The following is a 22,551-nucleotide window of genomic DNA, read 5'->3' as shown; positions in this document are numbered from 1 at the left end:
CAGAATTTCCTAGATTCAATCATTTCTGAACATTTTCAAAGTACCTAAGAAGCTTTCTAATTGATTTTGTACAAATAGGAAAGCTTTTCAATGTGGCAATGTTCTTTCGAGACTACTATGGTGGGAAAAAGATTGGAGTGGTCTGGAAACTAGACCAACTTCAAGAAAAACCATTCAAGGTTTTACTTAATTTATAATTAGTTCTTTCTCAAATAACATTCACAAGTTTAGCATTTATTTTAGGTGTCTGGTTGCAACTTTCATATGCCAGCAACGAGGAAAACAAAGCAAGCCACAATAGTGCCTAACATCCAAGCTATACTTTCTGATTTTAAAATTCTTGGTGAAGGACTTGTTAAAATGATTGATGTAAGGAAGCTACCGTAATATATTATGTTCATTGATGTAAGGAAGCTACCGTAATACATTATGTTCATTGATGTAAGGAAGCTACCATAATATATTATGTTCATTGATGCAAGGAAGCTACCATAATATATTATGTTCATTGATGTAAGGAAGCTACCGTAATATATTATGTTCATTGATGTAAGGAAGCTACCGTAATATATTATGTTCATTGATGTAAGGAAGCTACCACAATACATTATGTTCTTGTAAATAAAATGCTCATTGTTAACTAAACTGTTTCATTTATGTGAGTATTTTTGTAAAAAGAGCAATGTATATAGGGAGGAAGACAGTTTGAAAGACTTCATAGAATATGAAATTGATCAGAATATGAAATATGAACTTCGAGATGTATGAACTAATCAGAATATGAACTTTGAGAATATGAAATTGATCAGCTATGAATGAGATTTCTTAAACAAACCCAATTTCAGTTCAGTTGCAATTTAGCAAGCAAGCACAAGGCATATCCTATGCCAAGTGCAAGCATAGTAAACTTGTGTTGCAAGGTTTAGTTTTAATTTATGTTGTGTAGTAGCAAACGAGTGCAAGTTTTCCAATCAAGGGAAGATAGCTTTTTTGACTATTTCAGAATGAAGAAGCACTCTCAGTCTCTTTGTTCATAATAACATCAAAATAACATTGAAAAGACAAACACAAAAGTTAAATATTTTACCATTTATTGTCTACAACACACAAACATAGTTAATTTTCTACTTGAGAGGTATAAACCTTGAAGAATGAGTGGCTCCGATACCAGGTCGACCATGCTTAACTGGTTTGTATGTGATGGAAAACTCACCAAGATAGTGTCCGATCATCTCGGGCTGCATAAAGAAATGAACATGTCACAAACTTGAACACAGGAAGACAATTCATCATTTGAAGAAAAATCTAGTGTGACTTTAGTATATTACATTTTACCAATAGAAATCAAGCACAACTCACCTTCACCTCAATTTGATTGAATGTTTTACCATTATATACGCCAATAACACTGCCTATCATCTCGGGACAACAATCATGTTTCTAAGATGGGTCTTGACAACCTCTGGCTTCTCCATCGGAGGTGCTTCTTTCTTGGCCTTACGTAGTTTCTTGATCAAAGCTAATGGCTTCCTCTTCAGACCACGAGAAAAGCGTCTCCTTGCTCGGGCATGCACGAGTTCCATTAAATTATCGCTTTGCATGTCGAGAAGTTGGTCCAAATCGACACCGCGATAGGTAAACTTGCGGAATGTACGCTTCTTCTTCGGTTGACCATCCGCCTGAAACAAAGCACGTAAAATTTCCTTCAAAATGTCATTTTTAAATCATATAAACTTTTTCACACACTTTAATACTACTAATACTTTTTCGACGAATGAATTGGTTGCAAATGCAAAGATTGATAAAAAAATAAAGGATTCAATTGTTGTCCTTACCATAGTATTTTACAATGTTTTTGAAGAATCAGAAAGGAAAGATAAAATTTAGGCACCAGGCTTTTTGTGTCAGTGCTTCCACTTTTACCCAATCTTTTGAAATTTCAAAAAATCTCCCATGTACCTTAAATGCAGTAAGTTTATTATTTCTAAAAGTTAGACAAAAGGTGGTAAAATTAAGCCACCGGATGGAGTGCTAGTTAATTTATTAAGTATTGTATTTTAAAAATTCCCTATAGTGATATTGAAGAAAAAAGGTCTATGTTGTCAACAATTGACCTTGACCGATCAACTTTTCAACTGTTATCATTTTTTCCCTCCATTTCTGTATCCATGAACGAATATAACTTTTCTCTTTGTTTCTCACTTCTTTCACGGAAGGCAAATCTTCCTTCATGGAAAACAAAAGATCATAGTTATGCGCACCGTGGTCAACAGTCAGGGCGATAATGCTATCCGTGATATTGTCCAATACCCCGCCACCGGACCAAGGGTCCATATCTCCGTTCACAAACACAATATTGGAATGTTCAGATATATCCCTGTCACCGTATAAAAGTTTCACACGACTAAGGTCGGGCGACGTACCCCACGTGCTTCTGCAAATTTTCCCAACTGCTTCGATATCCCAACTAGACTTGTAGTACATATCGTGAATGCCATCAGAACAGAGTGGATAGAGCAGTTCCGTACACGATTGATAATTCCAAGCACCTTGAAAGGATAAAGAAAGCAATAAGTGTTGTCGCCGAATAACTGAAGTGCTCACATAGGCTTCACGAAAGTGCAGGCATGTTTGTATAAAGGTAGGATTCAGTTTGTATATTTAGTTCAGTGGTTATATAGTGGTTCTACTTACGTCACTGTATCTAAGCGAGACATTTCCCTTATATTATATTTACCAAACGTGGTGATGATACATAGCAAGAATACAAATGTAGGCCAGCTTTGCTATTGTATATAACAATAGCTTGCGGCATGTTTGTAAATGTAGATCGTCCAGGTTGGTATAGTCCTGAGAAGGACTGTTGTCGTTGATGTAGACTGACGTTTCGACAACCTTAGCGGTAGTTATTTTTTTCACTCTGAAGATGACTACCGCTAAGGTTGTCGAAACGTCAGTCAACGACAACAAAAACAGTCCTTCACGAGACTCTACCAACCTGGACGATCTACATCCATAAACATGCAACGATACTCCCGAGTTCTAACCATTTAATTTATTAGCTTGTGAGCTGTAGATCGATGTTACATCTGTATAAAGATGAAAGTTCAACTGCAATATTACAAGTATATTACATACTACGACAGCAACTTCTCATTACTTTAGTCATCCAAGTCAAATAATGGTGAAAAAGGTTTTCAAATCACTGTCAATGAAAAATGACGAGGTTGCAAAAGTGGCAAGAGCCCAAGATTGTGTTACCTAATGACCTAGAACCCAATCCACTAGATATCTGACTCCGCCGAAATTGTATAGTAATGAGTGAAAGTGAGGCAAGCCGCCATCTTGAGAGGTGGCAAAACTGACAATATTTACGACTAAAATCTGCTTTTACTGTGTTGATATACAGTTGCAAAGTTAATAGTCTAGGTTTGATTCTTAAAATTTTTGATAGGATGGGTTTTTTAAACTTTGTTTTAACTTACTTTTCATTTTGAGTTTTGCTTTTCGCCGCCTTTCAAGATGGCGTCCTTGCCTCACCCAAGGAACTAAAATACGTAGAACGCTACCTGAAGCAAATAATTTAAGCCAAATCTTACACCCAGACACGCGTGTGTGGTATTTCGAGATTCTGAAAATTAATTGACTACACACGCGTGTCTAGGTGTAAAATTTGGCTTCAAAAAATTATAAGACTTTTCTATTACAGGTAGCGTTTCATGTATTTTAGTTCAATGGCCTCACCTCACCTTGACACGTTATTTAGACATCCAGAAGATTGGGTTCTAAATCATTGACATTACCTAAGAACTCCTTTCCATCCTTTGGTAAATGAAGACACTTCAACTTTCTCGTATGATTGAAGTACACCGACAAAGCGTTGGATAAATCCTGCAACAATTCTCTATCGTCGTCTTTAACATTCTTGATGTTTCCACAAACCGTCTTAATGGGCCACGGAGGTTTCGTGGAAGTCGGGTGAGGATAGTTCTCCATGGCGAGGAAAAGATAGGATAGCGCCAACTTGTCGCGAAGTTGATAGATTTCTTTTGATTCATTTAACGTTTCGCATAGGGAAAACGTTTTCGAAATAAATTTCAAGCCTTCTTCATTTCGACTGAGTCTGTCAAGAATATCCCAAGAACGACGTATAACATCCACACATTCGTGGCCTCCATCTTTTTCAAAGGCCTTAGTCACCAAAGAGTGCTGTGTCCCACAGTCTGCAGAGTACTGGAAGATTGGGGCCGAGGATGCAACTGCACCTGCAACTACACTTGGATATTTCATCCTCATCCAGGCAGCATACTGACCTCCTAATGATGCGCCGAAAGCAATAACTGGACTATAACGAGCACCGCTCACATTTGACTTGATATTGTCTATGAGCTTGGAGTAGTCGGCAAGAACCTGCGATGAGGTCAAATATCCGGTGTATTGAGAACTCGAGAGGGAGTTTACTCCGTATGGCATACTACTCCCTTGATAGCGTTGCTCGGCGAATACTAGCATTGCGTTAAACTCGGGCGCAGTCTCCCACAGGAAACCCATTGTTTTTGCGAAGTGTTCAATATTTGCCTCGTTTCCACAGTAAAAGAATATGACGTTCCCCGGCTTCCAGTGAGACGTACTGATAAGATAGCGTTGTTTGAATGTGGCATTGCTTAAGAATGTGAAATGATCCACGTTCTGGTCGAACCATTTCGTTTCGTAGACGCACGAAGGACAGTTGAATATTCCACGTTTTAGTGTGTCACTCGATGTCATATCTGAATGAAAATAAGCGGGAAAAACAGGCCAGTGAAACGCTCTCACCATATGAAGGATCGACTGCAACAGTACATATATGTTTCCAAAAGAGTACCTTCTCATGTTAGACAGTTTAGTTCAAGTTAGTGATAACTGTTTTTAAGGGAAGTTTTTCTGTTCGAGAAAACATGACCTGAAACGACAGGTACCAGTCGGTCTGTCTTTAAAGTGCATAAAAACCTTACGTGGTTTTTACACTATCCAATGAATGTGGTTTAAAAAGCCATGTTCCAAAATTTTAATGTAATATTTACCAATCGTAATGTCCGTCAAAGTTGCAAAAATAGACCATTTTAAGCGCTCAGTTTTACCGCTAAAGGACTGGGCCTGTGCGGTTGGGTGACGTCATGTAAGTAACACGGGTCTGAACATTATAGTAATTTAACAGGCTATTTTCTTTACTGAAAGAATGTTTTACTATTGTCATATGTCAAATGCCGATGTATTCGCAAGGCGATATTGCAAGGACAGACACCGGTAAAACACTGTCCTCCATCTCTATATCATAATTTGCATTTTCTGATGAATCTGAAGATGATGTTTCCGACCAAGATGAGGACATTTTGAAAAAAAACGACGCAATAATCGAAATATCGGCAACAACATTGATTATTTTAAAAAGCAAATAATTTGTTTTGAATAAAGCCCACGCGACTGTATTCCTTACATGACGTCACAACATGTACTGGATACCAGACCCCATTGGGAAATAAATGTAGGGAAAATCTGGACTTTTAAACCGTAATTGCGAAGAAAGCTTTGATCTCAATTCATTTGTTTTTTAAATTTATAGTTTTCAAGAACTGCTCTTTCAAACTATACTAAAATCCTGCAAGGTTAATGCGCACTTTAAAATTTTACTCAACTCAGACGAATGGAAGCTTCCAGCATTGTCAGTGTCAGGTAGTGAAATACTTTATCCAGGCCTGGCACATTAGCTAAAAGCCCCATTGAAAGAAAATCTATTTAAGTATATAAAAAACGAGACGCCTTCTTATCGCATTAGTGTAGAAGTCTAATAAAGTCTAATAATAAGTAAATACATATATGTACATGCTGTCACACTGGCAGTCGAAAAAAAACCCCGCTCAATTGTCATTGCTATATGCGTTGAAATGGTGGCGCATTCGTCAGTTGAAATTCAATATTGCTTTGAAGGTGTTTAAAATGTCGCACTAAAAGCTGAAATATATTTTACGTATACGACAAACTCTCAAGTGAGATGGTATTTTTGAATGCTGGTGTACAACTCCACGATCACACCGAATAAATGATTTGCAAGAGCTTTTTTTATATTTGAATGAACTTCAACTCAAAGATGAAGATACTGTTCCTAAATATGAGTTCATCGAGTTTTGTCAACTCTACTTCAATCTCTTATAGTATACACATAACGGAGGAAAATATTTTCAGCTATAAACAAAATCACGCTAACTTTTATCGTTTGTATTTACTTAACTTTTAACATTACTTCATTTGGCGTCGGATCATCTCATCCAAACACTTCATTGGCATTATTCGTATCTTAAGTATCTGAAAAAGCGTTCAGCACAGCATGTGCGCCATTTCTAAGCCCTTCGTGATAATTGTTCAGCTGAAAAACAAAACAAAAACCTTCCACAAAATCAATGTTCAATAAGTCATTTAAGATGCAATCAATGTTTACTGTTTGCTTACTGTTTGTTTATTGTTCGTCTACTGTTTACATGTTTACTGTTTGTTTACTGTTTGTTTACTGTTTGTCTACTGTTTGTCTACTGTTTGTTTACTGTTTACATGTTTACTGTTTACATGTTTACTGTTTTTCAGGCTTACGCAAACAGAAATGACTTTTGGGAAAACTCGAGAGCAGATCGGTACAGTTCTCAAAAACGTCCACGACATTTATATAAGCCAGTGTAAACACGAAAAACATCTTTGTTTTCTTTTATAAAATTATAATAATGCGAAAAAGTTAAATTTAAAACAATCTAATTTTTCCTCTAACATGTATTCAATGATTGATTTGAAAATTCTCTTTGACTGATTGACTGTTTTGATTGATTTGATTGGTTGAGCTCAGATCTGTTTTGCCCAGGCTAATGCGAGCACGGCTATAGACCAATCACCGCACGCGTTTTATTGTTTTTATTTTATAAATTTATTTCATGATATTATAATATATTTACCGAGGTTATCATCTGCTCGTAGACCTCTTTCACTAAATTCTTTTTCATGCCGTAGTCTTCCTCCATTGCTTTTATCTTTAAATAGAAAACAAGTTGTACGTTAAAAAATAGCGCTGAATAAAATAGTAAGTAAGCAATGCTATTGACTCAGAGGAAATTGAACCCACAGTTGAATGTGATAATATAGAAAATGAGCGAGTTGCAACTTTCCCACCTTCGCTAACACTTCTTGTAATTCTTCATCTGTCGAAGATTGTTCTTGAAGCTGTTTTCCTTTTTTCTGCAACATCTCAACATCCCTACGACGATCAAAACATGTCCAATACATGTCCAAAACATGTCCAAAACACGTGGAACGAACGAAACTAAAAATTCCGTTCGTAAATTATTTACAAAAAAAATTCTTATTCTCGTGACAAAAAAATTTTTTCTATGCCATGTTTTGTTGTTGAGATAGACACAAGACAAAAAGAAAGTGCCTTCCCGACAAAAATTGTTATAAATTCTTAATAAAATGAATTCCAGATAAATCAGCAGAGCACTAATCAGACTTTAAGTAATTTACCAACAGCCATGTGACCAATAAGATCACTCGTGCTTTGCGAAAGGGGGGACTTTCTTTCTTGTATGACAATCAAATAATTTATCTTTTGTTTTAAAAAGTGTAGGTGAGATATAAATTTCACCAGAAATGGAACTCAATTAAATACCGTAAAAAAACGCACGAAAAAGAAAATCTTTTGAAGAAACTACATAAAACGTTTTAAATGTTCTTTTGATATCGAAAACATTACGTGTGTAAACAGTAAAAATTGACGTCGAAAAGCAACAAATACGACCACGAACTCGTACTTTTTGTTCACTTCAAGCTCGTCCCTTTTCGCAGCCAGTTTCTTTTCATAAACTCGTTCCATGCGATCTTTTTTTTCTATCATCATCGTCAACTGACGTTTGGCGTTCTGAAAATGGAAGAAGGCGGAGAAAACGATTTTAGATTAGTTCATATACACGAGAAAAACATCTACAATTTCAGATTACTTCATGTACACGAGACAAACATCTAACAATTTCAGATTACTTCATATACACGAGACAAACATCTAACAATTTCAGATTACTTCATATACACGAGACAAACATCTACAATTAAATTTACTATATTGACCTTTTGTTCAAAATTAATATGTTCAAGTTGTTCATTGTTGATGGCTGCCTCATCCAGTATTTCTTGGTATTTTTTCTGTCGATTTCTAAATTGACAGTTTGTATATTAAATAAACTGATCATAACACATTGAAGCACTGAGCCTATGTATATCCTATCTATGATCCTATCTATGAAATAATTAAGAAATGCCGTAAACGCCTCTATTATCTTATTCAACTAAAACGAGCAAATATCGAAGTCAAGGAATTGCTCCAATTTTACAAAACGTGTATAAGACCTGTCTTGGAGTATGCTTGCCCAGTGTTCCACAATAGTCTGACATTGTATCTGTCAGATAACCTAGAGTCAGTCCAAAAGCGAGCATTAAAAATAATCCTGCCTCATCAAGAATATGAAAACGCTCTGCAGTTTACTAATTTACAACGCCTTAGCGAAAGGAGGAATGATATAACAACAGCTTTGTTTCAAAAGATAGTAGCAGATTCCTCACATAAGCTTCATGACCTTTTGCCTCCTCGTTTAGAACGTTCAACTATGGAACTTAGGACTCAATCTTCATTCAATACTAACTTTAACACCAAACGTTTTAGAAATAGTTTTATAACTTTTAACTCATTGAAGATGTAATTTAGTTAATTTATTTATGTATGTATTATATGTAATCTTAAACGTATTTCAGCAATATGGCTGCCAGTTTTTAAGAAATAAATCATCTATCTATCATCTATCTATCTATCTATCTATCAATATTTACTGCACCCTAGCTACATCTACTGTGCCCTAGCTAAATCTCCCGGGCCCAAGCTATATTTACTAGGCCCTCGCTAAGTCTGTTGGGCCATGTGCTGGGCCATATCTATGTCTACCGGACTCTAGCTACATCTACTGGTTCCTATCTATATCTACTGGATCCTATCTTTAACAACTGGATCCTATCTATATCTACTAGATTCTAGCTATATCTACTGGATCCTAACTATATCTACTGGATCCTATTTATATCTACTGGATCCTATTTATATCTACTGGACCCTATCCACATCTATTGGATCCTATCCACAACTACTGGATCCTATCTATATCTACTAGATTCTAGCTATATCTACTGGATCCTAACTATATCTACTGGATCCTATTTATATCTACTGGATCCTATTTATATCTACTGGACCCTATCCACATCTATTGGATCCTATCCACATCTACTGGATCCTATCTATATCTACTGGATCCTATCTACATCTACCAGAACATATCTATTGTACTGGATCCTATCTATATCTACTGGATCCTATCTACATCTACTGGATCCTATCTTATATCTACTGGACCCTATCCACATCTAATGGATTCTAGCTATATCTACCAGACCATATTTATATCTACTGGATCCTACCTATATCTAACTAGACGCTAGCCTGTATGAACATTGCAAAAATAAGTTTTGAAGACACGAAACTTACTGCAATTTTGCGAATTCATCTTGCACTGATGAGATAACCCGATCAACTGTGCAAAAATTCTAAAAAAAATCGCCGAGAAACTTCACACAATGATGTAGGACGAGAAAGAAAGGTGTTAAGAAAGCAGCCAACTATACATTTGACGTCAAATCATCCCGTTTGGAAATATTTCAAGAGAGATGACAAGAAACAAGTTTGCAGTGTGCAGTCTGTGCCAGAAAACAATGGGAAAACACAGACAAAACAAGCCTTAGGTTTATGGCATCTAGTCATCATATTCATAATTGAGCTTGTACAAACAAATTTTTTTCTTTTGAAAAAAAAATAACGAAAAGCGAGCCTAGGTTTTTCTTCCGGAACAACCGAAAACAACGGTTTCTAGACAAAAGCAATAACGGAGAACTAGGCGAATCAAAGTGATGGCTCTTTTAAAGGAATTATTCTGGTGATTTCATATCCAGTGGCCAAGCGAGTTGGATAATTGAGGGGTTATTTCATTTATTCATCTTCTGTTGCATTAAGATCCTTTGAAATCCATTGCTTTCTGCAAACTATAACACGCATATGAATTTTGTCTCCCCCCTGCATTATTAAAGTAAATGGTTTGAACCCGGGAGTATCGTTTCATGTTTGTAAATGTAGATCGTCCAGGTTAGTATAGTCCTGAGAAGAGCTGTTTTTGTTGTTGACTGACGTTTCGACAACCTTAGCGGTAGTCATCTTCAGAGTCAAAAAATGACTCTATACACATACTAGTCTTTTTTTTTACTCTGAAGATGACTACCGCTAAGGTTGTCGAAACGTCAGTCAACAACAACAAAAACAGTCCTTCGCAGGACTATACCAACCTGGACGATCGACATTTACAACCATGCATTGTTGATGCTAAATGCAGCTGTTAATAACACGCAAAAAATGGCAGTTATGGATGGTGCGACAATACGAAGCGGACTAAATACACAAAATGAAGAAGGTTATCAAAAATCCTACATCTTCAACAACGTTGAGAGATTCTTCCAAATTTTTTTTCTCGTGAAGTATTCGACTTTTCTCTTCGATGACCAATTTGCAAGTCTCGATGGCGGTGCTCATCCGATCGAGTTCCTGAAACGGAACATAACCGAAGGACGTTTTTTAAAAAAGGATGAAATCATCATGAAAAAAAAACCAAAAATTTTCTTACTCCAAGAAACTTTTCGGGAGATGTTACGATTTTCGCCTTTAACTTCTCCGATTCTTCAACGTTGTTTGCGATCAGCACCTTTAACTCGGCCTGAGAACACGATAGTGAATGATTATAAAAGGCGGAAGACTGGGAACGAGGTTCAAACATTCCCAAACCTGACTCGATGTCTGCTCGGCAATTTCCGTTTTCAATTGCTGTGTGTATTTCACGTCTGATGCCTAAACAAGATGAAACAGAACAAATGAAAACGATTAACCCCAGAAGCAGGGTATAGTGAATATACATTAGAGCCACTCCATTAAAATTTTTTGTGCCAGGCATATCTCTTTACGCACGTAATTACCATAGTGGCAACCGTTCAATTTTTGACCAATGGGAACGATGAAATGGCTAACGACAGCCAGTAATCTAATTAAATATACAGCAGTCAGTTGCACGGCAAAGTGGACCTACTGTATATCCCCTATACTTAGCGAAAAGCCAACTGTTGTGGGATTACGTAGTGCGCATGCGCACCTGTTTTATGTTCAAGTCATTCACTTCTTTCTTGAGATCTTCTACAATCGGCTGAACCTGTACATATCAAGCAAAAACATGAAACTATGTCGTATGACATTTTTTGAAGTTCAATTTAATGATGCAGTCTTAAAAACCGGTATCTAAATCATTCATGACGAGGGTCTCTTTGTGCGTTTTTCATTTGTTTGAAATTCGAAAAAGTTGGTGATTACTAATTTATTAATAATGAATGGTTGACTGAAAGAACTAATATAAAAGATCGATAGAATTCTTAATGAAAAAAGGACAATTAGAGCATATCGCTCGGTTGAATATTACGCAACTCGTTATAAATTTTTTCATGCTAAATCAGGCAAGCAGAATGCTTAGTTGGAAACTTTTATAGTTATGGACAAATAAAATTCTGTTTATATTTACGTTTTTCGTTTATAGATACATTTACGTTTTTCGTTTATAGATATGTTTACGTTTTTCGTTTATAGATATATTTACGTTTTTCGTTTATAGATATATTTACGTTTTTCGTTTATAGATATATTTACGTTTTTGGTTTACAGATATATTTACGTTTTTTGTTTATAGATATATTTACGTTTTTAAAATTTACTGTTAATAAATACGATTTGCGTGTGTTTATAAATGATTATATTTACATCAAAAACTTTATGTTGACTTTGTTTCTTTTAAAATTTGTTTGGTGCGAACCTGCTGTATCTTTTCTTCGTCAACGCTGCGAGCCGCTCTATGGAATGACAATGGATGGAAACAAAAGATACATTGGGTTTTATTAATAAGTTTAGCATATCTGGCAAGCAATTATGTCATAAATTGGACGATGCTCTACTTGATTTTTGCAATTTTTTCCTTAAGTTCCTTGTTTCTTTCCTGAAGAAGCATTTTTTGTTCCGCTACCGATTCCTGTAGCGAAAAAGACATGAAATATATCTCACAAAAACGAGAAAAAAATGTTTTTTGTGGGTTAAATCCATTAAGACCGCCCAGCTTAAATTGCAGCCTTCTAAAAAGATTGTTGAAGCAATTAAATCAAGTGAATCCTGACTTTGTGCAACAAGCCCTAGGATAATATACAGCAAAGACCAGCCACAGGACCATAAGCAACCAAGAGATAAGACAGTAACGAGTCCAAGATAAACCCGATTTTCAAATCAAGCCATTCAATTTTTGTTGTACTGTTATTGTACCTTCTTTTCGGTCACTCGATCGAAATGTTGATTCTGAGTTCCTTTGAACTTCTCGTAGTTTACTACAGCACTAAATAAAAAAGCATCTAAGAGTACATAGGCACATTCAGCAAATTGAGCACATACAGCCTGAGTTTGACATTTAGGAAACAAGAGATGTTTACAGTGTTTGCACAGGCTTATGCACACAATGGAGGAGAAGTCAGGAGCAGATGAGCGCAAGCCCTAAAGCCTGTTTTCCACTAGCCACGTATCGTAACGCATCGTAGCAAAACGTAACATGGCGCATGCGTGCTTATGCCTATTGACGATGAAATTCATAAGCACGCATGCGCCATGTTACGTTTTGCTACGATACGTTACGATACATGGCTAGTGGAAAACAGGCTTAACAGTCTCACAACTGTCTACATGGTTTATATAAATCATTGCAAACATGAAAAACAACTTTTACTTCTTTCATAAAATAACAACGACGCGAAACAAACAAATTTCAAACAAAACTTGTACTATTTTCTCTAAAATGTATTCATGATTGACTCGCAAATTCTCTTTGACTTATTGATTTGATTGGTAGAGCTCATATCAGTTTGAACAGGTTGAAGAACATTCAGCTATAGACCAATCACTCCATGCATTTTATTGATTTACTTTTACAAATAGGAATGATGTTATAATGTCATACCTTATGATGTTCAAAGTACGTTTTGGTTCTGTATAAACAGAGAAATTTGATGAGGTAATGCTTGCTGATAACAAGACAGTCAAGCATTTTACATATTTCAATAGTTGTTCATGATCTCACTTACTTGGATCTGTAAGATCATTTTTCGAAAAATCTTTCACCATACATGAATGGAGGAATCTTTGTCTGAAATTAAACAAAAAGAAGTTTTTAGAGCTAATGTTCAAAGTCGGGATAACTTTTGAAATCATTAACAGACTTGAACTTGCTATTTGAAATAACAATTCATTTTGCATGACATTTCGGTTATATTGCTATACTTACACAATCAATGTGTAGTATATAAATGATGCTCCTTCCTCTAAAATATCTGGATAAGGAAGCATACTGACCAGCTTGAAAGGTGGCTAAAGTTAATATAGATGACTGATGAATGACATATACACCTGGGCAAATATTGGCAGTTGTTACTCATAGGTAAAATTCACATTGAAGGCAGCAGGAGTGGACAATCCAGTATGCTGAGTAGGCTTAAGCCTACAGGTCCGGGCTTTCAAAAGGCCCGGTGTATCCGGACACAATTAGAATTTGAACATTTTGCTTTAAGGGCTAGGCGGCTAGCTAAATGCGGCTTAATTTATGCTTAATTTTCAAGTGTTAAATGCTCAGAACTCGTGAAGTATTAACTTTTCCCATTTCCTTGACCATGTCAATCCTTTTTGAAATTTTGTTTAAACCTAAAAGTGTACTTTTCCCATTTTTACTCTATGGGGTCACTAACAGGAAATGCCATGCAAAGGAAAACTGAACTTAGTGGGAGCAATAGATGTTACACTGTTACTTAAAGGCCCTTACCTTCGTCTTAGCCTAAAGGCCCCATAATTAGTAGTCCGCCTCTGGAAGGCAGTCATTTGCGACGTAGAATATAATTGTCTTGTTTTAGGTTAAACCAAACTAATACAAATAACTTTTTCTAAACATATATAAACTGTGTTTGTACCTGCATCATTTGTTCCCTTGATATGCCAAGAGATGTTGTAACAAGGTCTAGCATAAGCTTCTTAACGAACTGTGACTATAAAAACAACGGTTATGCTTTAGGTGGCAAAGGCAGAACAAATTTAAAACCTTCGGTCTTCCTTGCTTACAAAATTATAAATAATCCTAAAAAGTTAGCCTTAAGTAGCTGATCAAAATTTTAAAACCTTTGACCAACAAAGAACTTACTGTGGGTCTTCTGAGCTCCTCTTCGCACACATTTAGGTCAAACATTTGACGTAAACTGGAAATTGCCTCTTCGTAAGAAAGAATAGGATACGCCATTTTGAATTGCGCGCTTTTTGAAAAAGATTCAAGGTCGCCGTCACGTGACGTATTGCTGACGTACTGAAAGGGTACCAACGTCATAGTATTAAGAAAGTTTGTAGATTCAACTTAATAATATGTTTCATAGCACGTTGTTGTTGTTTTCCATTAAACAAGAAGTTTATAAGTTATTACAACAGAAGAAAGATATCTAGAAAATTTTGCCAAACACACCGAACATTCATCAACAGAGATTCCGTTCCATTGTTACCAGTCCACCAAATTAACAAACGGTTAAATACAACATGGCCGCAAATGTCGAAAATATTCCATCAAGCGCTATTGTAATCGAACGCCCATATACTTCATATTTGCCTGCAGAAATAGTGGCAAACATATTTCAATTGTTACCAGCAAAAAGTTTAGTGGCTGCTGGGTTGGTCTGTAGTCGATGGAGCAAACTTGCGGAGAAAGAATTGACGCGGAGAACGGCGTTTGTTAGTCGGATGTTTAAAGACAGTCAGGAGTTAAGACTAAATGTATGTTAACGATGACAGTTGGGCCTCCACAAACTTGTCTCCACTTCCTCAGTCCTTTACCAGTATTGATCGTTTTAGGAGAGTAATGATAGAATAGAAATTATAGTTGTTTCTCTTGGGGTTCTAGACCAACATTCGCTAATAGAATATATACTAAGGCCAAGGGTAGTGAGATGTCTGTTTACCAGGAAACTGAAATATTGAGGTGGCGGCTGGTTTCGCCAATGTAGCGAGAATTACATCCCGCACAAGAGAATTTGTAAACCCCATTGGATTTTAAGAGGAAAGGGATGGGGTCTTCGAAGCGGAAGAAATTTTTGATTTTAAAAGAAGACAATACTAGTTTTATGGCTAAGTTTGTGCAGTAACGTCTGACCAAGTTATGTAGTTTTCGTTTTGTGATTTGTGAGTAGTGGCCAATGTAAGGTAGCTTGAAGTAATGGATTTGGGGTTTAAGTTTTGACCCAGGAGTATCGCCAGGTACATGTTTGTAGATTATGATCATTCACAGTTGTGTGGTTAAGTTTTTTTTATTTACTCCTACCATCCAATTTGTTCAGTAAACATCCTACACAAAAGCAACAGATTTCGAAAAAAAATAAACAAAGATAATGTACAAATATTTACATGGCAGTTCTAAAACATACAGGATGGCTATGTTGCTAATTCTACAAGTTATTGTTGTGATTGCTTCAATGTGTTTTCTTCAAAGTTGGCATGCCGCACTTTCTACCATAAGTCTGTGTCTCAGTGTTGAGGTGATGTTTGTAATACATCAGCCCTGTCCCAGTCGATGGCTTCGTAACGTAACGTTGTAATTGATTTATGTGTGACACGTATTTTGTATGGTCGTAAGCTTCGTGAGATTGCGTCAGACGTACCTTTGTTGTAACTTGCAAGGTATCGTTTGTTGTTTTCGTAAAATTCATTGTTTGGTTTGTGTTCGGTGCTTCGTTGCGTAGAGCATTCGATGAATTGAATATGAGTTGAGCAGTGAGCACGTTTTGTTATCGTTCTTATCGTGGTGGCTTTGTGTGATGTAGGGTTGTAAGATGATTGCTGTAATACACTACGGTTTGTTGTTAGTAGTTGTCATGTTTTACCAAAAACTTAAGAAAAGCGACTTTCGAAAAAGTCACAACACAAAAATCACAACTCATACTAGTCTCCTTAGACGTGACGTCACTATTCACCAGGATTCCACTTGAACTGGCACTGGATTGCACAAAAACCTAATCGATCTAACAATCCTTGAGGATAAACTTCTACTAACATGTGGAAGCACTAATAAACCTACAGACAGGCTGCACCTTTCGTTGGACGTGAATGTTATAACTCTCATGTTGTGTTTTTGCATCAAAATGTGATTGGGTTTCGTTAAATTTATCACCCTCTGTTTGTTTTGAATTTAGTGAATGGTAAGTGTAGAGAATTGTTTGCCTTATTGTTGTCGTATTTTTTCCCAGGGAACGATGGAAAACATGGAAAAGCAGGTGTACAAGTTTCTCAACGAGCTTTCAGTCGTTCCTGCTGCTGTTATTATTGCAAGTTTTCCAAAACTGTCGAAAGAAAATCGTGAGAAATTCGCGAAATTTTGCGTCAAAGTTGCTTTGGCATTGCCGAAGGAATGTGCGATTGTTGTTGGTTTGCATAAGATTTATGCAAAAAGTGTAATGGGGGAGAACAGTTGTGGACTGCCTGAAGAAGTCGAAAATGATGGCATATTAAAGGTTTCTCTTCTGGTATTTCCTAAAGCAAAGGATATAAACATCACAAAAGTTTATGTTAACACCGAAGTGCTAAGAACGAAGAAAGAGTATTGGCGCGAAAAACTTCGTCAAGATAAGAAATTTGTATTTTTATTGGCGAGCAGCAGAGCGTACAAGTGCGTTCCAAAGATTTACGAGGTCAGTGGAGCCGACATTTTGCTATGACGTAATCATTACAAAGGCCCATCGATGATAGCAAACGCCTTCCACGTGCAAACGTCTCTTTCAACTCTCCTTTAATAGCGGCGTTTTTCTAGGACAATTGCAAGGAAATATGACAAATTGGTATTGTTGTCATTTTAGATTTTGGACAAGAACGTTGTGCTTTGTGGTGGATTTCTTGAAATGGTATTTGCTGTGAATGGTAATTCAATGAAATCGTATCCAGTTTGTGCCTTGGCAGTTGGTGGAAATGTTGACGTTTACAGTCGTGTTATGTTTCGTGCGTTGAAAGATGTAAACTCGGGGACGTTTTTGCAAACACTTCGAGAAATGCAATTGCCTTCCAACATCAAAGATCCAAGCGTCTGTTTTCTAATAAAATCTTATTATATAAGCAATACAATTATCTCCGACGAAAGTTCACGTGAGTTTCGTCGAGAGTTTCCTCGCATGAAAGTCTTTGGTTTTTCATGTTCCGAAGAGATCGGCTCACATTGTTTGGACGATAATCGCAAGAATCCCAGAGACAACTCAACCCTCACTCATGATTTCAGTCTGGTCATTTGTGTCGTAACATTTCGCAAATAATGAGCACATGATGCAAAATGCAACTAAACTGTACTGATCATGAAAGTTACAAGTCTCAAGATGCTCAATAGTAATATTGTAACTAGTACAAGTGCTTTAGCACACAACATTTTACATAATATTTCATTCACTATTTGCAATAACTTATATTGCCACACATAAAAGCACATTAACTTTGCTCGAGAGTTTAATCTGTACAGTTATCAGGGTTGAACAGAGCAAGTCTAGTTCTAAATATATGAATATTGGCACAGACTTGTCGTTTTTTGACATGCCAAATTTTGTGTATTAAAGAGCTTTGCACACAAGTTTTGTAAACTAGTTTTAAATTAATTACCAATCTCACAGTATTATGGTTCACTTAAAAAGAAAAATTTGTTGATGTAGTATTATGACTTGAAAAATTCTGATAAATATGTACCGCAAGTCTGTTATAGTGTAATTTAAATGCTAATCTTTTACATGAATTTAAGGTTTTATTATAACAACTTTGCACAGTTTTTGTGAGCTAGTTTTAAATAGGTTACCCAAGTCACAATGTCATGGTTTACTGAAAAAGAAATATTTGCTTCAGGCATTAAGAAGAGTAAAATAACTGACAATAAAAATTACTTCATGTAATATTTCATGATTCATTTCGGCAAAGCATGCACTAAAATAAATGACTAGATTTCAGAAAAAAACTGTGAGGAATATAACCATTTGTTAAGCACCGAAATACTTTACAATGAAAAACTAAAACATCCCCTGGGTGGTACAATAACTGAAGCTTTTCTCTCAAAGTATAAAACCATGAAAGTTAATTGGACTAAAGCTACGTGTAAGAGCCAACACATTCATTTGCAGCCACACACCAGCCACAACAAAACTACAGTTCGTATTTTACCTCAAAACATATCTTCATTGAAAATGGCAATGAATTTATCTTGAAAATTTGTGAAATATGAAATGCTGAAAGTTGATCGTGGTTTTTTTGAGCTCGTGACTTCGTAAATGTGGCAAACCGTCAAACCTTTTGATTTATGGTGAAATTTGGACAAATTTTGATCAATAAGCATTGAAGCAAACTTTGCCAACGCAATGTTAACAGGTTAAAGTACATGCGTGAAAAGAATTCTTTATCATTTGTGTACCTAGCATTTTTTGCAGACAATGGGAGGGCAGAGCAGTACTTCCTTGCGATAGTAACTTCTAGTTTAATCAAAATAATGTACTTACAAAAGCAAAGTAAATGAGATGAAAGATCCTTCTGCTATAATTTCGGGATAAGGAATCATGCTGATGAACTTTAAAGGTGGCTAAATTTAACATAAAAGTGTTGTGTGAAAAAGAAACAATAGCAAATGTATAGTTTGCACTCACAATTGACACAATTCACATTGTAGGCAAACTTGCTTAATATTAAATCAAAAAAGATATTCGTTTGAAGTTTGAAATCAAATCTAAGCTACTAACTTATTTTTAAGCTTGCATGCTTCTGACTCTCTTGAGCCTTCAGCATGTTTCTATTGATCAGCGATATAAGGTGTCTGCTAAACTGCACTTGACCACAGAATAGACATCTAACAGAAGGACTACTTGGCTAAAATCATGGCGTATTTTTTTAATATGCATGCGTGACTTCCCAGCAAGGTACTATCACAAAAATAATATAGAATAGTATTGCACAAGTATGCCATTTTACTAATAGTTCATGTTTAAAGCAAAAGTTTGCCAAAATTTTTACAAAGAGTTATCATGCGAAGAAGAGCTTTCGTAGTGCAAAACAATATATTTGTAAAAACATCTATATTTTCTATTGCGACCTAGCGAAAGTATTTTGCTGGAAGGTGTGTCTCCTTAAAATTTGCTTCAGAAAATAGGACACAAACATCAAAGGCTCCGACACGAGTGAACCTTCTGTTAAGATATCTATTCTGTGACTTGACTGTTGACCCGTAATTTTCATACCAAATTGAAACTAAAGCTCTAGCTTACGCACTAAAAGCCTCCTGGTTATCCTTCCTCATGACTTAATTGTTTCAAACATATATGATATATCTTGTTTTAAAGGTTGCTGTAACTGCAGCATTTGCTTGTTGTTTCATTGATAATTCGATATGTGAAGAGATGCTGTAGCAATGTTTAGGAAAAGCTTCTTTTAAAACTGTGACGATAACATCTGCATGAACATTACATAGAAAGCAGTAAACGTTTGTCGTGGATGACATAAGGATCTTGCTTACAAAATCATAAATAAACCTGAATATATAGGTAGTTGATCACAACGTTTACGCCCGTTGACCAACCAGGAATTTACTGTAGTTTTTGAGCTCCTCTTCACAAACATTCATGTTAAACGAATCGTGTGTAAACTTGAAATTTCATCGTCATTAGAAAGTGAAGGATACGCCATTTCGAATTACGCGCATTTTTTTCAAGTAAGTCAATCACTCCAGAGTGGCATGATACTGGATCAGTGTATTCTTTTTATAATAGTTTAGAAAATCAAAGATTAAAAAAATTAAAGATATCAGTCATAAATATCAAATAAACGTTGGCTGTTACTTCTGATTTATGGATTTATTATTTTGCTTTGAAAAATTTGAGCTACATGTATAGGTCTACAGAGAGCAGCCATTTAGGGAAATCAATCGTTACCAGTCTACCGAACTGACCACGACCACCCTCTAATCAAACATGGCCGCAGATGTCGAATGTTTCGAACTCATGGTCAAACATGATATTGAACATTTACCACCAGAATTACCATGAAGCGCGGGTATAATTGATCGACCATGTACTTCTTATTTTCCAGCAGAAATGGTGGCAAATATATTTGAATTATTAAACGCAAAAAGCTTAAAAAAGCTTAGTTAATGCAAGCATGGTTTGCCGTTCATGGAAGGACTTGGCTGAAGAGAGTTGACTCAGAGAACGTCGTTGTAAGTCAGTTATTTCAATCCAGTCATGAGTAAACACTAAATGTATGTTAAATCAAAGATAACGGATAAAACTCCTTAAGCTTGTCTACACTTTCTTAAAAGTAGTAAACATCGGTTCTTAATCAACATCGATCGTTGTGGTTTTTGTTTGTCTCATAAATAAAATCATATTAGTCATTATATAATTTTTATTTAGGAAATGATGGAACACATTAAAGAGCAAGTATGTCAGTTTCTTCAAGAATTTCCCGTAACAGTCTTGGACTAACAGAAGAGGTTGAAAACGACGGCAGTGTTATGTTTTTCTCTACTGATTTTCCTAAGGTTAAGGATGTTAGCATCACCAAGATTTCGATCAACGCAGACGATTTATAAACAAAGAAACAACATTGGTATCAAAAATTTCATCAAGATAAAAAGTTTGTATTTGTAATGACAAGTCACAGAGGAGGCAAGTGTTTTTATAACTTTAGAGAGGTCAGTGGATCCATTACAATGTCATTGCCAACCGTGGGAACTTGGTTGTTTTTATGAGTTATATTTAGCCATTTATTTCAACCTTACATGTTTCAACCTTTTTGCTCGATTTAGAATAAAATGTATACCTTATACTTTTTTTGTTTCTAAATTGTTCTCTTGAAACTTTTATTGTAACTCAGTAAGCATGTTTGATATTTTTACAGATTAAAATTTTTTTTCAGCAACATTTGCCATTAGTCGATGTAAGCCTTCACATTCAATAACAGTGCTGTCATTTCAGATGTTTGAAAAGAACCTTGTGGTTTGTGGTGGATTTCAAGATACGGTATTTGCTGTGAATGATTGTATGAAATCATATGCAGTTTGTGCCTTCTCCGTTTGTGGAAATGTTAACGTTAGCACTCGTGTATTAGAGTATTACTCAATGAAGAAGTCGGAAGATTTTGACTCTTGGACCTTTTTGTCATCGTACAAGGAATGGAATTACCTAGCAAAATCAAATTCTCTAAAACGCTTCTCCAAGCGTCTATTTTCTCGTGACATGTAGTCATCTGAGGAAAACTCTCTTGATTTTCGTCGAGAATTTCCTGACATGAAGGTCTTCGGGCTTCCTTGTTCAACAACGATCTGCTCGCATGTCATGAACAATTCTCGTGCGTGTTTTCTGAACAAATCGGGCTTCATTCATTCTACCAGTCTGGTCATGTGCGTCTTGACATTTCGCCAATAATTTTCACAACAATGCAAAGTTCACTGAACTACACTGATCTGAACAGTTACTTGTCGCCAAAGTTTGACGTCAGTGACGTCACTAGTTCCTGTCCTTTGGCCCACAACTTCTTCTTACGTTTTTTTATTTACAGTTGAAAGTAAATCCCGCCATTTCACAAATACGTATATTTACTTTTCTTCTGGAGTTTAATCTCTATAGAAATATCGTTGGATATTTGATTTCAACACTAGTAACACTTAATGCATTTGAATATTTTTCATTCGCATATTTTGGTTCTCAAGCAACCTCTGATTTCACATACAGACGTATTTAGAATTCTAGGATTTAGTGAGAATAATGAAAACCGTCTAATATGGTCGACAAGGGATTGATTTTGGATTTTTGGCTTGATTTTAGTTTTCAACAGTTCTTTTTGGATTCACCGAGATTATAGTTTTCATTTACCATCGTGAAAACGCTTTTCGAAACAGTATTTACAATTTAAGTATCTCACCAGTTATGAAAATTATTATGATTATTATTACTATTTCAAGATAATTTTGTTGTTACGAAAGAAAATGACTTAATGATTGAACTACAAATTTTTTGATAAAGTTTGTTGTTTATGTCTGTCTCATACATTTTTATATTTCAATGATGTATAATTTCTCTCGTATCTATATATACACACAGACATTTATGGTACTAAAACGTCTTCATATCAGACTCTCTATTCCAGGCCCTAGAAACGTGATCTTCCCTCATGTACGCACGTACCTGTTTTTATCGGTGATTATTTTCGAGCCATCCTTTCATGGAGCTGTACTATATAGCAGGGCTTGATTATCCAAAAGGTAAGACTGGGTTGATACC

The 22,551-nt window shown here is 35.8% G+C and overlaps 4 protein-coding genes and 3 long non-coding RNA genes across 11 annotated transcripts in view; 4 read left to right on the top strand and 3 right to left on the bottom strand.

Moving 5' to 3' along the window:
- LOC124450451 (nucleolar protein 6-like) overlaps nucleotides 1–277 on the top strand; it is an 8,236-nt gene extending 7,959 nt beyond the window's left edge. For both annotated transcript variants that reach the window (XM_047001155.1, XM_047001146.1), the window contains 2 exons: nucleotides 79–179; nucleotides 244–277. In XM_047001155.1, the coding sequence (XP_046857111.1) occupies nucleotides 79–153 (75 nt within the window). In that variant the 3' untranslated portion in view covers nucleotides 154–179; nucleotides 244–277. The remainder of the gene's footprint in view (nucleotides 1–78; nucleotides 180–243) is intronic.
- The window catches only part of LOC124450526, a 27,561-nt gene extending 5,010 nt beyond the window's left edge, over nucleotides 1–22,551 (bottom strand). Inside the window, exons 1-4 of one of the 2 annotated variants that reach the window (XR_006950051.1) lie at nucleotides 22,540–22,551; nucleotides 20,339–20,347; nucleotides 18,305–18,309; nucleotides 4,876–4,942 (exon numbers count right to left, since the gene is read on the bottom strand). This is a non-coding gene — a long non-coding RNA (uncharacterized LOC124450526). Of the gene's footprint in view, nucleotides 1–4,875; nucleotides 4,943–5,464; nucleotides 5,472–18,304; nucleotides 18,310–20,338; nucleotides 20,348–22,539 lie in introns of those variants that run through there. The other variant, XR_006950050.1, reaches the window with a different exon arrangement.
- LOC124450486 (lysosomal Pro-X carboxypeptidase-like) lies at nucleotides 1,075–4,479 on the bottom strand. Its single transcript, XM_047001167.1, has 4 exons — nucleotides 3,804–4,479; nucleotides 1,836–2,549; nucleotides 1,360–1,679; nucleotides 1,075–1,238 (listed from the first exon to the last, which is right to left on the bottom strand). Exons 1-2 carry the CDS (start codon nucleotides 4,471–4,473, stop codon nucleotides 2,095–2,097), a joined length of 1,125 nt encoding a protein of 374 aa, XP_046857123.1. The 5' UTR covers nucleotides 4,474–4,479; the 3' UTR covers nucleotides 1,075–1,238; nucleotides 1,360–1,679; nucleotides 1,836–2,094.
- On the top strand, nucleotides 4,756–6,776 carry LOC124450511. 2 transcript variants are annotated; one of them, XR_006950031.1, is made up of 3 exons: nucleotides 4,756–4,838; nucleotides 5,603–5,712; nucleotides 6,619–6,776. It is a non-coding gene; the product is annotated as an uncharacterized LOC124450511 (long non-coding RNA). The 2 variants fall into 2 exon arrangements; XR_006950024.1 differs by having other exon boundaries at nucleotides 4,824–4,891.
- Nucleotides 5,804–14,665, bottom strand: LOC124450465 (kinetochore protein Nuf2-like). Of its 2 annotated transcripts, XM_047001164.1 has the most exons (18): nucleotides 14,427–14,665; nucleotides 14,200–14,274; nucleotides 13,524–13,606; nucleotides 13,324–13,385; nucleotides 13,200–13,227; nucleotides 12,515–12,584; nucleotides 12,157–12,230; nucleotides 12,018–12,054; nucleotides 11,310–11,366; nucleotides 10,949–11,011; nucleotides 10,791–10,880; nucleotides 10,598–10,711; nucleotides 9,608–9,666; nucleotides 8,143–8,227; nucleotides 7,830–7,936; nucleotides 7,192–7,276; nucleotides 6,978–7,052; nucleotides 5,804–6,403 (listed from the first exon to the last, which is right to left on the bottom strand). In XM_047001164.1, the coding sequence occupies exons 1-18, from the start codon at nucleotides 14,604–14,606 to the stop codon at nucleotides 6,335–6,337; spliced, it is 1,413 nt and encodes a 470-aa protein (XP_046857120.1). In that variant the 5' UTR covers nucleotides 14,607–14,665; the 3' UTR covers nucleotides 5,804–6,334. The 2 variants fall into 2 exon arrangements, with proteins under 2 accessions (XP_046857120.1, XP_046857122.1); XM_047001166.1 differs by lacking the exons at nucleotides 13,524–13,606; nucleotides 14,427–14,665 and having other exon boundaries at nucleotides 14,200–14,278.
- On the top strand, nucleotides 14,669–18,023 carry LOC124450501. Its single transcript, XM_047001170.1, has 3 exons — nucleotides 14,669–15,043; nucleotides 16,510–16,950; nucleotides 17,116–18,023. Exons 1-3 carry the CDS (start codon nucleotides 14,810–14,812, stop codon nucleotides 17,560–17,562), a joined length of 1,122 nt encoding a protein of 373 aa, XP_046857126.1. The 5' UTR covers nucleotides 14,669–14,809; the 3' UTR covers nucleotides 17,563–18,023.
- On the top strand, nucleotides 20,252–21,190 carry LOC124450519. The gene is made up of 2 exons (XR_006950044.1): nucleotides 20,252–20,486; nucleotides 20,683–21,190. It is a non-coding gene; the product is annotated as an uncharacterized LOC124450519 (long non-coding RNA).

This window comes from Xenia sp. Carnegie-2017, unplaced genomic scaffold, assembly GCF_021976095.1.
Source record: "Xenia sp. Carnegie-2017 unplaced genomic scaffold, XeniaSp_v1 HiC_scaffold_13, whole genome shotgun sequence".
In the NCBI taxonomy this organism is placed as follows: Eukaryota; Metazoa; Cnidaria; class Anthozoa; order Malacalcyonacea; family Xeniidae; genus Xenia; species Xenia sp. Carnegie-2017.
The sequence above is the reverse complement of the archived record's forward strand: the minus strand, read 5'-3'. Positions and strand labels throughout refer to the sequence as shown.

Excerpts from the sequence above, each read along its gene's own strand:
- LOC124450465 (XM_047001164.1), bottom strand. The coding sequence starts at position 14,606 with ATGACGTTGGTACCCTTTCAGTACGTCAGCAATACGTCACGTGACGGC. Across the intron at positions 11,012-11,309 it reads ATGACTTGAACATAAAACAG|GCATCAGACGTGAAATACAC; the intron begins GTGCGCATGCGC and ends CATCTTGTTTAG. Across the intron at positions 10,712-10,790 it reads CTCCCGAAAAGTTTCTTGGA|GAACTCGATCGGATGAGCAC; the intron begins GTAAGAAAATTT and ends GTTCCGTTTCAG.
- LOC124450486 (XM_047001167.1), bottom strand. The coding sequence starts at position 4,473 with ATGCCATACGGAGTAAACTCCCTCTCGAGTTCTCAATACACCGGATAT. Across the intron at positions 2,550-3,803 it reads GGATGGAAAGGAGTTCTTAG|GTGCTTGGAATTATCAATCG; the intron begins GTAATGTCAATG and ends TATCCTTTCAAG.
- LOC124450501 (XM_047001170.1), top strand. The coding sequence starts at position 14,810 with ATGGCCGCAAATGTCGAAAATATTCCATCAAGCGCTATTGTAATCGAA. Across the intron at positions 15,044-16,509 it reads GTCAGGAGTTAAGACTAAAT|GGAACGATGGAAAACATGGA; the intron begins GTATGTTAACGA and ends ATTTTTTCCCAG. Across the intron at positions 16,951-17,115 it reads GCGTTCCAAAGATTTACGAG|ATTTTGGACAAGAACGTTGT; the intron begins GTCAGTGGAGCC and ends TTGTCATTTTAG.